Genomic DNA, 13,678 nt, shown 5'->3' on the forward strand with positions numbered 1-13,678 from the left:
GGTAATCTTCTCCATCAATTTTTCTGTTTCCTTTTCATTCTTCTTTATTTCTTGTCTACTTTGTTCTCTTTTTTCCTTTGCAGCTTCGAACCATGTCTGTCCCTCCTTTGCAAACAGTTGCAGAACGCCAAGTTCTGTTTGTCTTTTCTCCGTGCGTCTCTTCCCTTTCTTGCCTTTCTTTTGATTTACTTTATATGTGGACACAAGCACCTGCATTGTTTTAATCACATCCGGGTTAAGAGTTCCTTCAACTGGCCATGGTTGTTCAATGTCCGGCCAACGCTTGCTCCATTTTCCTGATATTTTTGCAATATCTTTAATAAGGGGATTGTTCTTTTGCACTACATCAATAGGAGTGATTACTTTTGTAATTTTAGTATCCATTTTTGACATCCTAATGACTCTCTTATTTTCTTTTATTGTAAATCAAATTGAATTATTTTAAAAATGTCTTTATAAAGCACCGTGTGATCACACTCAACCAACAACAGCTGAATTTGCCAACCCCAAAGGAGACCAATCGCTTCCCACTTGTGAAAGCCAATTCACTTGTTCACTATCATTCACACTCATTTATGTTCAATTATCAAAATGATATCAGTGTTCATTTTCAAAAATGCATAGATAAATCATACCCAGATAATGAAACCAATATTCACAGAACAGTATTTAAATCAAATCAGCTTTTCCACATGATCAATCAATCAATCAGTCAATAATACCCTATTAATTAGGCAAATGCCTTAATTGGTCAGTCCGTTGCCAAGTCTCTCACTAAATAATTGCAAATGCAATGTATGAAAAAGAACTACTACAAACCCATATGTGAAAACAAGCTAAACACATTTATTATAACTAATATTTATAGGTATATAGGTAAATGCAGGTGAGGTCTGTTGAAAGAGTTTGTGGATAAAACCGTACTGGCCTTTAATTGATTTGGATGGATTCAGGATTCCAGAACGTTGTCATCCGCAAGCCTCAGTGTCTGTGAAGATCTGCCAGATGTCTTGTCATCTGCCCTATGGATGATTCAGTTCAGACTCATTCCATCTTTTCTGTCTTTCCCCAGCTTTCACTCAGCATAGTAAAAGAGAGAAAGAAAGAAAGAAAAAGAACGACAGAAGAGTTCAATGCCTTAGGCTCACTCTAAATTCTTATACACACTGTGATACAATTCAGTGTGACATACATTATCAGCTTTTTATTTTGCGCACACTTGAAATAAAGCAGTGGTTACTTTTAATCATGCAATGCATTTAAAGTCCAAAGAGTATATTAGTCAATCTGATATCACCTTTAATTAGTTATTTTTATTCTATTTATCTATTTATTTTTATTTTATTTAATTATTTTTATTCTATTTATCTATTTAATTGTATTTTATCCTTTTTATTCTTTCTTCTAACTACTGAGAGAAAAGAGTAGAGAGGGGGCTCACCAGCCCCTCTTGTCAGGAGGAGTTAACTAAATTCCACTCTTGTGTGAAGCACCACCCCTTGCTCCACCTCTTATGTTTAGCAAAGACTTCCAGTATGGACTGGTCGTCAGCGAGTGAACATCCTGTTTTGGCTCCCGTAGGGACAGCCCAGCTCCATGCAGTTACGCGCACTCGTAAATCAAAGCTGTTTTCTCTCAGCAGTCGAAACACAAAACCTCTTTTCTTGCATCAAGAACCAGAGTCTCCCTTCACCCCAACAAGACCATCTGCTCTTTTAACCAGACAGGATTCACAGAAATCCCCGCCACACACACCCCAAGCACAAAAAAGAAAAAGAAAAAACCCACACGCCAATCAAACAAATCACAAATCCCACTTCCAATTCAGAGCAGGAGATTTTCTTTTCTTTTCTGGATGTGTACATGTATGTGTAGGCAGACTGTGGCTCTAGTCCTTCAGAAGGCTCATTTTGTTATCAAATATATAAAGTCCTGTAAAGGTTCATATCCTTTATCAAATGCACAAACGTCCTTGGAAAAAAGGCTCATATATATTTATCAAACGTCCTTAGAGAAAAAGGCTCATATATATTTATCAAAAGTCCTTAAAGAAAGGCTCATATATTTTTATCAACTTTACAAAGTCCGTAAACAGGCTCATATATGTTTATCACTAAAGGGGCAAGAAATGTTTTTCTTTATGTATTATTCAACTGCTCACCACATATGTATACCTATTAATAACACATATATTCTATATCACATACACAAAACATTACACAAAGCTCTTCACATGTGGCACTTTCACACTCACACACACAAAAAGAAAAAGATATGTCTGACCAGCAGAACATCTAATCCCCAGAGACTTCAACAGCGCTTAGCTTTATGTTTTACGTCGACTCATTTATACTTTTCTAATTTCATCAAAATTTTCACTTTGGCCAGACTTTTAAAATTTTACTTTGGCCACACTTTTAACAAATTATTTTTAATCAGATTCTCTCATCATGCATGTTCACTAGTTCTCCAGAGCAGGTTCTGCCCTGTTTTTCCTCACTTTTCTTTACAAACTTTATTTTTTCATCTTTTGAGCCTTTAACTTGTAACTGTTTTTATTTCACTTTATCCTTTTCATCTTACTTTAGCTCAAACTTTATTTTTCATCTTTAGCCTTTAACTTGTAACTCTTTTTATTTGACTTTATCTTTTTCATCTCACTTTAGGCTTTTAACTTTTATCTCTTTTTCACTTTTCATCTTACTTTAGGCTTTTAACTTTTATCTCTGTTTCACTTTTCATATTTTTCATCTTACTTTTAGGCTTTTAACTTTTATCTCTTTTTTCACTTTACTTTCTTCTTTTTCATCTTTATTCATATAATTTTATTTTTAGTCAATTCCCCTGGCCAGGGTTATTTCCTCTTGTTTTTTCCTACCTAGATTTGACTATATTATATCTTCATTCGGCCAACTTTCACACAGCATTTAATGTACACATGTCTTACTGTTTAACGAGATACGGGCCCTGTCTTCGTTTATCTTGCATGGTTATTTAAATAACTTTTGGCTACTAGTTCTGCCATTCTACAATTACTTTTGATTTCTACTTTCTCAACATCTTTTAAGCCTTTAACTTTTACTTTTAACTTCATTTTTCATTTCTCTCATCCCTATTCTCTATTTCAACTTTTAACTTTTAGCTTTTATTTCTCTCATCTCTATTCTCTATTTCAACTCTTAACTTTTATTTCTCTCGTCTCTATTCTCTATTTCAACTTTTAACCTTTAACTTTTATTTCTCTCGTCTCTATTCTCTATTTCAACTTAATTCTCTTTTTCTTCACTTATTATTCTCTTATTCCCCTTATTTACGTCTTTTACATCTTAATTAACCCCAATTTAGACGGAAACTCACTTCACACATCAACACATCATCTCCATCACCGCATAATCTCAGTGTAGTCTCCCTGCCAAAAACATAACTGCTCCTAGCCCACATAACAGCTCAATTTTGTGAGAGGTCACTCACCCTGAGAGCGGCAGTTCGCTGGAGCAGGCAGCATCGGCAGATGAGGCCCAACAGATCCTGTTCGTGACGCCACTTTGTAGTTTAGTTTCTTGATGGGTGTGATGTGCTGAAGAATGAAGGAGTGACCGCTGACACTGACTTGAATAAAATAATAGTTTTATTACACAAATCAGCATCAAACCAGACTTGCCATGGATATCCTGTTCGTGACGCCACTTTGTAGTTTAGTTTCTTGATGGGTGTGATGTGCTGAAGAATGAAGGAGTGACCGCTGACACTGACTTGAATAAAATAATAGTTTTATTACACAAATCAGCATCAAACCAGACTTGCCATGGATGTCCTGGGAGAGACCCGAGCCGGATGGAATCTCTGCCAAGTGACGCTCTGTATTCGCTTTTAAAGCTGTACAAAGATAACATACCACATCTGGTTCCAATCCAAAGGTGCCGCTCAGCCTATATCCTGTCCTAAATGTAAACCTTTCCTCCTCTGGTCGAGCTGGAAGAATCAACAAAATTCCTCTCCCATAGGACCTCTCAATAGACCCATTGTTGTTTTCGTTCTTCGTATGACATCGAGGCAATAAATCTAATAGTAACATAGTTAATATTATGACCGCACTATATCTCAGCTTTGGGAGCTCAGTAACCTATTCACCTCAAACCTTCCAGACACCTCAGAAGGTAAGAGAACAGTACAGGGAGACCAGAGCAGCCAGAAGTCCTCAGTCTCTCAGAGGGAGAAAACCCTCTTATGGACGATCTTGATCCAATACTTCTCCTAAGATGGATGAGAAAAGTTACAGTAAGGCTGTTTGAACAATACCCTTCACATTGTTGAGATGTGAAAGTTCAGTTCACTAGGTCTGATGAGGACATCACATATTTAGAAGGGGGAGGGTGTAACCAGGTTAAGAAAAACCGTACATTGCGATATTAATGATGTTAAGATAAATATTAAAATGTTATAAAGATGGTTGGAAAAAAATGCTATTTCATGGGGGAATAAATGGGTACAGTGTAATAAATAACTTGAAAAGACACAGATGTATAGTTATAACTATTTAGTTTTATTTGTAAGAGGAAATGGTATTTGAGAATAAGAGTAATAATTCATCAGACAGTGTTACGAGCTGTTAAGTCAATGCTCAGAGTTGCTGGGCCTGACATAACGCGAGATGGACCACGCAAACTTCGAACCCCTGTTTTCCATCTCCTTCTGCACCGGAGACCGGCAGACTGGCAAACGTTGCAGATTGGACTCCTAAACGAGGTACCACACTTTGATTTTGTTGCTCTCTGGACTGAAGCGGCCAAATAGTTTTGGGCCTCTCCGCTCACAAGCATCACATCAGGCCTGCAACGAAGGGATTTTCTTCACTTTGATATGCTTGCGTGTGTGTGTGTGTGTGTGTGTGTGTGTGACCACTGAGTTTGGTGTGAACTTGAATTGGAGGTAACCTGAATTTTCGTTACATTATACTTTTTGTGTTCAAGGGAATTATTGAGGTAACTTTTAAGTTATTTAAGAGAAGGAAAAGGTTAAATTTAAAGGAGACTGAATTTTGTTTTATTGTGTTTATTCGCATTTTCACAAGTAAAAAATTAATTTAATATTTCTAAATAATGAATCAATGTGATGTTTGGGTATTCCTTTTGCTCGAGGTATTTAAGGATAAGAGATTAAGATTAATTATAGTTGTGAAGTGAAGTGAAGTGATACATTTATCTCATTGCAGTAGGCTAATTCATTAAATGTTGATAACAGCATTGATTTGGTAATAGGATTAAGTAAACATAACCTAATAATAGTGGTATTGAAGTTCATTACAGGTTGATAAAGAAACCCATGATAATTTAAAGTGTTTAAGGGTAACAGAGAAACAGGACAACATTACCTTAAGTTCTTTATTGCAAATTAAGTTAACTGAATGGAAGAACTCAGGGCCCCTCCCTCACTAAAATAGGGATAGGTGGGTTACATGTGGTAATATTAAAAAAACGTTATCTGGCATGTGAGAAGTGGTGTATCATTTCCCATCTTACTTTGCCTCGTGAAAGAGCGGCAGGACAGATGGCGATAAGGTTCTGAAATGAGTTTTCTGGGGCCAGAGTCATCCGACTTGCGGAGATGCGAACTACTGGAGCTGTTGTTTTAATCATCTTGCTGACATATTAGAACTGAGCATGAGCAAGGAAGTTTTCCCGAGGGGTGGCTGGCCGGTCGGACAGTCGGACGGACAGACTATGTAAAAAGTAATTTATTTCACCTAAAATCCACAAAAGTCGCTGGTTGTTTTCAGCACGGATAGTTGGAGAATTGTCCTCACGAGATAAACAAGCTCCTACACACACACAGGCCGGTTGGTTTAGCTCAAAAGGACAAAATAACATCTATCTTTCATTCGCCATGTAGAAAAACAGCCGCTGCATTTCGCCTATCCTACTTTTGTACAAACTAATTGAGGTAAAACACTGTTCCGTTCTCATCCGAAACAGGACAGAATGATACCATTTCCCAGCTGAGAGCTAATTCAGCAGCTGGAGCAAGGGGTGGAGCGGGTGGGGGGGTGGCAGGAGAGAGAGCGAGAGGGGGAGGGAGGGCGAAAATGAAGGGAGAGATAATTGAAATGAGAGAGATGGAGAGAAGCAGTGAGAGCAAGGTAAGAGAGACTTGCTATAACAGTGTGTGTGTGTGTTACCATGTGACCGCTTGCACACTTTGCCATCTATTTGTGTGTGTGTGTGTGTGTTTCTGTGTGTGTGTGTGTGTGTGTGTGTGTGTGTGTGTGTGTGTGTGTGTGTGTGTCTACATCCACAAGTGTTTTGGTGTTTTTCGAACAACAGAGCGATGGAGGACACAATGTGAAAGAGCAGTGGGGTGGGGAGTGGGGCTTGGAGTGAATGAGAGAGCTAGAGAGGGTGAGAGAGATAATTATCATCTGTGATTGAACCACCTCGCTTTCTGGTGCATTGTGTTCCAACATAGCGACGAAAGCATGCAGCCCCAACTGGAGCTCCCTCCCCCCACAAGACATTTCAGATATCATCACCGATTGTGATTACAAATGTTGTTTATGTGGCGTTTATATACATGATTTGTCCTCCCCTCAAAAAGACGCATCTAGGACGAGAAGGGATCAAAAATATTTTTTAAACTTGAATGTGAAGAAAGTTACTGGTACTATATATTGGTATATATAATACTGTATGTTCCAACTCTTATTGAGGTCATTAATCTGAGAGTTGCTTTGACTCACGCTTGCCTTATATTCATCTTAAAGTACCCACCTCTGGGCAGTATACTTGCAGCAACACAGAACCTTTTGAGCCAAAAGTCCTTTGCAAACTGAAATTCTTTTTAGAATTAGATTTTGACGTCTCCTTGCTGCCCGCCAGGCGAAAGAGGAAAGAGTCAGGAGTGGGCTAACCCATTAGCCCCCAGCTGGCTCTTTCCAATCAACATCTGGGCGACTAGGGGACCGTGGAAGACTGGAAGCCCACCCCTACCAATCCACAGAGGCCGAAACCTGCCCAGCGGGGCTTCCGCACCTCCGGTCACATGGCCCCTTTGTCTTGGATACTCCAGGACGACACAAGAAGATGGAAGATGTTGATATTCTGGACTGTGAATGGGTCGGTCCTGGTAGTCCAGTTGAATTGCTTAAAAAGGGCCTCCAAACATATGGAAGATGAAGCTAGTAAGGGTGACGTAGTCAAATCGGTAGAAAACAGCAACGGACCCTCGTGGACCTTGAGGAGGACTGGGAAGTCACAATGATGAAGGGATGATGCATAATGGTTCCTCCAATACATCCCTTAAACCATCAATGTGAGACTCAGGGCAAAGGGTGAAGGACCATCAGGCTGATGGTTCAGGTCTTAAAATGTGTCGGCTTTGTGCACAGCACAAGCTAGGAGTACGGTTTTACTATAACACCTGAAGTTCTGGTGTGGAAAGAGTTATGGAACATTTTCTTATAAATTATAACTGAAAAGCCTAGTATTGCAGACAATACTGTCTGAGGCACTGAGATACTGTTTCTGTGAGAAATATTGTTCAAAGCAACTATCTGAACTTGATCTTGTGAAAAGAAAGAGGTGGGACTATGCTCTGGAGCCTGAACCAATATGAATGTTGAAACCTCCACATACCTGTAAGCTACACCTGTACCTCCATAGTTGTACCCTTTACAGAGAAGCATTTGCCTCAGAACAATGGCCATAGTTCAGCGTACAAAGTAAAACAACCATGTTATTGTTAGGATTAAACAAGAACAAATTACTAACTAACTTTTAAATGTATGCATAATGATTTAAAAATTGCGTTCCACTTTGGGACAATTGTTAGGCGAAGGAATGGTGAACTCCTTAGTAATTAGTCATTTCTGATATAACTGTCCCTTCTCCCAACAATGTCTTACCTTACCATGTGCCTTCTGGCTTCCTTCTGGCAATTTCTGTTCATTTTCCCCAAGAAGAAACAAAGAATATCGCTACAGAATTGTTTTATTGGGCATTAAGTAGTGAATCATAATAACACTAAGCCAGGCAAAGTACTCAGTTAATTACATGTAGGCACATGTAATTAACTGAGTACTCTGCTGACCGCAGAATCCTGAAAAGACAACTCTGTCAAACTAGAATATATTAATACATACATCTTTTTACTTTTCCACACAGATGGCAAAACCACCTTACCTGGAGAAGTCAGTTCAAAATGGTTGTTTCTCAGGGCTGAACACCAATGATTATCAGATGATCTCCAACTTTTTAATCTTGCTAAAATGACCTAACCTGTAAAATGACACAATAGTCCCCTTGAATATACCTTTAAAAATGAAGAATGCCCTCTGCAACACATAGAGCAAATTATTGGTTATCATAATTAATCATATTAATACCCAGAATACTAATCCAGAATACTGGATATATGGTAATCATTAGTTATGATGTTCCAAGTTCATAATTTAAGTACTAGTGCCCTTATCAAGAAAGGGTAAAATACTTAGGCGTGGAGATATTTCCAGGTTTCCTTCAAATCTGCCCTTTGAGCATAATTGGACAGTCACCACCATTGTCCCTTGTCCTGTATGGATTTTATGCATACAATTACATCTCCAGATACAAAAGTGTGTTCTTTGGCCTGCGAGATGGGAGGTGGTTTAAGATTCGATAGACAGTGTTGTGGATTACTGCGGTTCCTTGGCTGCTGTAATGGCCCTGCGCGGTGAGTCAATCAACTCAGTTCAGGCGAGTTTTTTGGGTTGTGGTGGATCTATCGACTTTTCCAAAAAGTACTTGAATAGTACATTCAAGACACATGACACATAAAAGTGCTGTATTGTTTCATGAAAATCACATTCTACAAACACACCTTGATCAACAGATTATTTTAATAAATAATAACAATTATAATATCATGAAAACCAATATGAACAGATGCCAAATTTTCAGCGGAAAAAGGAAAAGGATTATATCTGGAGATATGAGTGACACTTTTTTTTTCTTCAAATGTTTTATATAGTTACAGTGATCTGTCAAACTCATGACTTAGCCAGCAGTAGGTAGAACATTTTACAAAGCCAGATGATGAACTACGATTGGCAGGTGAGGGGGATGGGGGGGATTGATTTTCAACATTAACAAGTCCAGACGATTGGGTGACTGTTTTTTGGGGTGAGGAAAGATCACATTAGGGTGTGGATGCGTCGAGGGGGCAGATGGGGGTTGTTTACCTAGTCCATGAAGCCCCCGTACCTCTTCTGTAGCTCACTGCCGTCCTCCCAAGCCCGCTTCATCCCTCCGGACATTGCCTTGCTCTTGGAGTCGTCCACCAGCCACTCGGGCCGGCCCACACGCCTCATGAAGCCCCCATAGCGCTTCTTCAGCACCCGGCCCAGAACGGCCTCTAGTGGGTCGGCCCTGGTCCCGTCGGCCCCCGCCCGACGCATGAAGCCCCCGTAGCGCTTGGCCGTCTCCCCGCCTCTAACGAGAGCCCCCTTTCTCTCAGACCCCAAGCCGCCGTGCTCGGCCTCTGCGTTGAGGATCTTGAGGATCTCCAGGCGAACGTTCTCTTCCTCCTCCTCCTCCTCCCCATCCCCCCCCGCCGGGACCTCCTCTGGCGCCCCCTGCAGAGAGAGGGACGCCGGGGAGCGCCGGGACATGAAGCCGCCGTAGCGCTTCATGAAGCCGCCATACTTCTTGGCCAATTGATGTTCCAGGGACTCCGCTGCATCATCGCCCGCGCCAAATGCTTCCTGTTCACCTTGAAGTCCCGGGTCACTGTTGAGGGTGAGTTGGTTTCCCTCTTCTGATAGGATATCCTGGCAAAGGTGGAGCTTCTGGCTGTCCAAGCCGCCTTCACACTCCAGAGTGCATGTCTGGAAATGTATTTAGGGAAATTCAATAAAGAATTCAACAAAGATCAATATAGCCAAAAATTATTATAGTCAGTATGACAATATTGGAAATACCATTCACCAATATCGTGATGAGTGATCTGACTGGTACACATATAGGGTGCTTTCGGACATTCTAAAAATGTTCACATAAAGTTGGCTTACTAAATAGCATGTATCACAGGACAAAGGATTTCACTTTCCTGGTCACACAACTGAGGATAATCAATAATCAAGGAGGATAATCAATAGCACAAACAAGTTTATGATCATGATCATTGGATGCAGATGGATGCAGATGATTTGATTTCATCCTCAAATTGCATCTTGGAGAAGCTTTTATCACACTTAATCACACTCACACAAGTTTTATCACACTTAATCTTTTAAAAAATGTATACGAGGTAAATATTTCAACTCCACAAATAATTGTGTTGTGAGACATGAGGTGTAGAAGATACAACAACAAAAGCCAAAAGTCAAGCATGTATGGGCGGCCCATCTCTGACTCTTTCATCGCGCTTCAAAGCTAATTTCAAGTGGGGATTTTTTTCCCAACGGTGACTACCTTTACATACAACAAGTGACCGATTTTCAATGACTTGTTTTTGGGGCATGTGATTTATTCAGGGTTAGGGCCATCTATTGTTATGTCACCGCGGTGATTACGAACAGGCTTGGTGGCATTAGTAACACTTAGATCGTAATTATGAGATGGAAATGCCAGACACGCGGATATACACAGAACGGGGGGATTAGTAAAAGTAGGATAAACAAATTGTGTGTGTAGTGGGGGTCTCCAGCCAATTTGAACAGGTCTACTTGCAGGTTGGGGAACAAAGAGTAGTGGTGAAATTACTTGGCCCTCGGTTTGAACGGGTCCTCTTCTTTCTATTGTCCGTGGCAGTGAAATAGGTCAGAAGGTCACTATAGCAAGAGAGAGGACTGGCAGAATAAAGAGAGAGAAGCAAGAAATTAACGAAAGGAAGAAAGAATCACAGAAAGGAAGATTGAGATAGATAGATAGATAGATAGATAGATAGATAGATAGATAGATAGATAGATAGATAGATAGATAGATAGATAGATAGATAGATAGATAGATAGAATAAAAAAGAGTAAGAGACTAGAAAGAAAGAAGTCGATAAATTAACAAATAGAATGAAAGGAAGAAAGTCAGAAAGAGGATCGGTCTACAACATGAGGCAGATGGTTAGGGGAAACCAAACAGCTCGTTTTTTGTCATTCGCATCCCTCACTTAGTCCCTATACACAACAAAAGAAAGCAATCACCCTTTACCACCATCTGTCCCATGCATGCACTCCTTCTAGACGTTCAACGTGTCCTTATCTGGCCGAGTTCGTCTTTCCCCACTAGCCCGGTAACCCCTCCCTCTCTCTGATAGCTCTATGCAAAGGCAACTACTTGGCCCTATAGGGGTCAGATATTGCCAATCAAATCAACTTCCACCCTCCGATCCGTCATTGGATTATTCGATCTATCAGAAATTCAGTTTTTGTTGGAATGGACAAGGCTTTTCCTGCTGAGCTTTCACTGCCACAGGCTCATAATGGCAGAATTAATGAACAGGAAAATTGAAGTGGGGACATATTGACGCCTGGGGGGGGGGGGGCGGGGGGGCGTACAGGCCCTTATTTCCGCTAATGCCCTCTGGCGGTCACGGGGTGAAAGTTCACATCAAGATAATGGGTTATGAACACGCTGGGGGAGGGGGAGGGGGGTTCTTCTCTAGTAGGGGTCCACACAAAAATGTCATTTACAAGGCATTAGCATCGTTAGAGAACGCATAACCATGACTGTTTCGATCGCGGTTTCTTCTCCCTATAGCACAGACAGGTATGGGATTTCAGATTAACTCATAACTCATTCTCGATTTCTCGATTCGGGATCCATGGCCTCGCGTCTGTCCATTTAGTTGCAGACGATAAAGCACATTGTCATGATCGATCAGAGAGCGGCCGCCGAACGCTCTGTAAATCCATTGCCGTCGTTATTATAATTATATTTTTTTGTCGTATCCCTTTGAAGTCCCACGGCGCATCACCAGCGTCATTACCTTCAAGTCGAGGTCCCCGCGTGGGCGGAAACACAGCGCACCAGGAGAGCGGTGACAAGATGTCAAGAAGAAATTAAACAACCAGGATAAAAAAGGAGACCAGAGGCAGGGGAGTGAGGAATTAAAAAAAAAAAAAAAAAAAGAGAGAGAGGGTCCCCTCATTTCCCCCCTCACTCCTGGAAAAAATATAAAAGTAATAGACTGTAGATAGTCATTTATGGATAGAATATTGTATAGTCTGAATCAATATAACATGACCGTTGGAGGGTGGATGGCTGTTGTGAATGGATAGATGATTTTACATATAGGCCAAAAATTAGGAAACCACACGCGCACATGCGCACACATACGCACAAACACACATACACTTGCACACACTTGACGTCATTGTAAAAAAAAACAAGAAAAAGTGCACGCACACGCAGTTGACACTCTCTCAGGGTTTCTATTAAACTGTATTTGGAAGAAAAATCTTGTCTTACATGGAATTGCTGCTGTACGAAATGCAGATGCTTAAAGTACTTGAATAGATGCTACTACTTGATATTTTTTTTTAATGGGGACGTGTGAAACTCTGGTACTTTTAATACTTCACTGCAGATTTTTTTTTAAGTCCAATACCGCATCTAATCGTGATTCCTGCGGGAGGCTCAGTGGAAGTAAGACTTCTTTTTTTTTTACGAATTCAATGAATAATGAAAACAGAGTGATGCGCCATTCGGTCCTCAACTCGCGGGGTTATCGGTGAAGTAGGCTATTTAAATCAATCACGATCATGAGCGCGCTCTCTCTCTCCCTCTCTCTCCCTCCCTCTCCCTCTCCCTCCCTCTTTCTCCCTCTCTCTCCCTCTCTCTCCCTCTTTCTCCCTCTTTCTCCCTCTCTCTCCCTCTTTCTCCCTCTCTCTCCCTCTCTCTCTCCCTCTCTCTCTCCCTCTCTCTCCCTCTCTCCCCCTCTCTCTCCCTCTCTCCCTCTCTCTCCCTCTCTCTCCCTCTTTCTCCCTCTCTCTCCCTCTCTCTCTCCCTCTCTCCCTCTTTCTCCTCTTTCTCCCTCTCTCTCCCTCTCTCTCCCTCTCTCTCCCTCTCGCTCCCGTCTCTACCTCTCTCGCTCCCGTCTCTACCTCTCTCTCCCTCTTTCTCCCTCTCTCTCCCTCTCTCTCCCTCTCTCTCTCTCCCTCTTTCTCCCTCTCTCTCCCTCTCTCTCCCTCTCTCTCCCCCTCTCTCTCCCTCTCTCCCCCTCTCTCTCCCTCTCTCTCCCTCTCTCTCCCTCTCTCTCCCTCTTTCTCCCTCTTTCTCCCTCTTTCTCCCTCTCTCTCCCTCTTTCTCCCTCTCTCTCCCTCTCTCTCCCTCTTTCTCCCTCTCTCTCCCTCTCTCTCCCTCTCTCTCCCTCTCTCTCCCTCTCTCTCCCTCTCTCTCTCTCTCTCTCTCTCTCTCTCCCTCTTTCTCCCTCTCTCTCTCCCTCTCTCTCCCTCTCTCTCCCTCTCTCTCTCCCTCTCTCTCCCTCTCTCTCCCTCTTTCTCCCTCTCTCTCCCTCTCCCCCTCTCTCTCCCTCTCTCTCCCTCTCTCTCCCTCTCTCCCGTCTCTACGTGACTGGAAGGGACCTGTGGAATTAGCGCGCGTAGCCAAGGCAGTTCCGCGCGTAATATTTGGAGAGGCGCGGAGCGTTCTCGGAAAAGAAGTTACAAACGGACGTCTCCAAATAGAACGTTTGTACCGTGAAATCTGCGAGG

General features: G+C 41.6%; 1 protein-coding gene across 1 annotated transcript in view; it reads right to left on the minus strand.

Moving 5' to 3' along the window:
- Positions 1-9,211: 9,211 nt before the first annotated feature.
- LOC307238290 (proenkephalin-A-like) overlaps positions 9,212-13,678 on the minus strand; it is a gene marked incomplete at both ends in the record, with an annotated part of 4,992 nt that continues 525 nt past the window's right edge. The window contains one exon of the mRNA XM_080011223.1: positions 9,212-9,856. Within this exon, the coding sequence (XP_079867349.1) occupies positions 9,212-9,856 (645 nt within the window). The remainder of the gene's footprint in view (positions 9,857-13,678) is intronic.

This window comes from Zeus faber (assembly GCF_960531495.2).
Source record: "Zeus faber genome assembly, chromosome: 12".
NCBI lineage: Eukaryota > Metazoa > Chordata > Actinopteri > Zeiformes > Zeidae > Zeus > Zeus faber.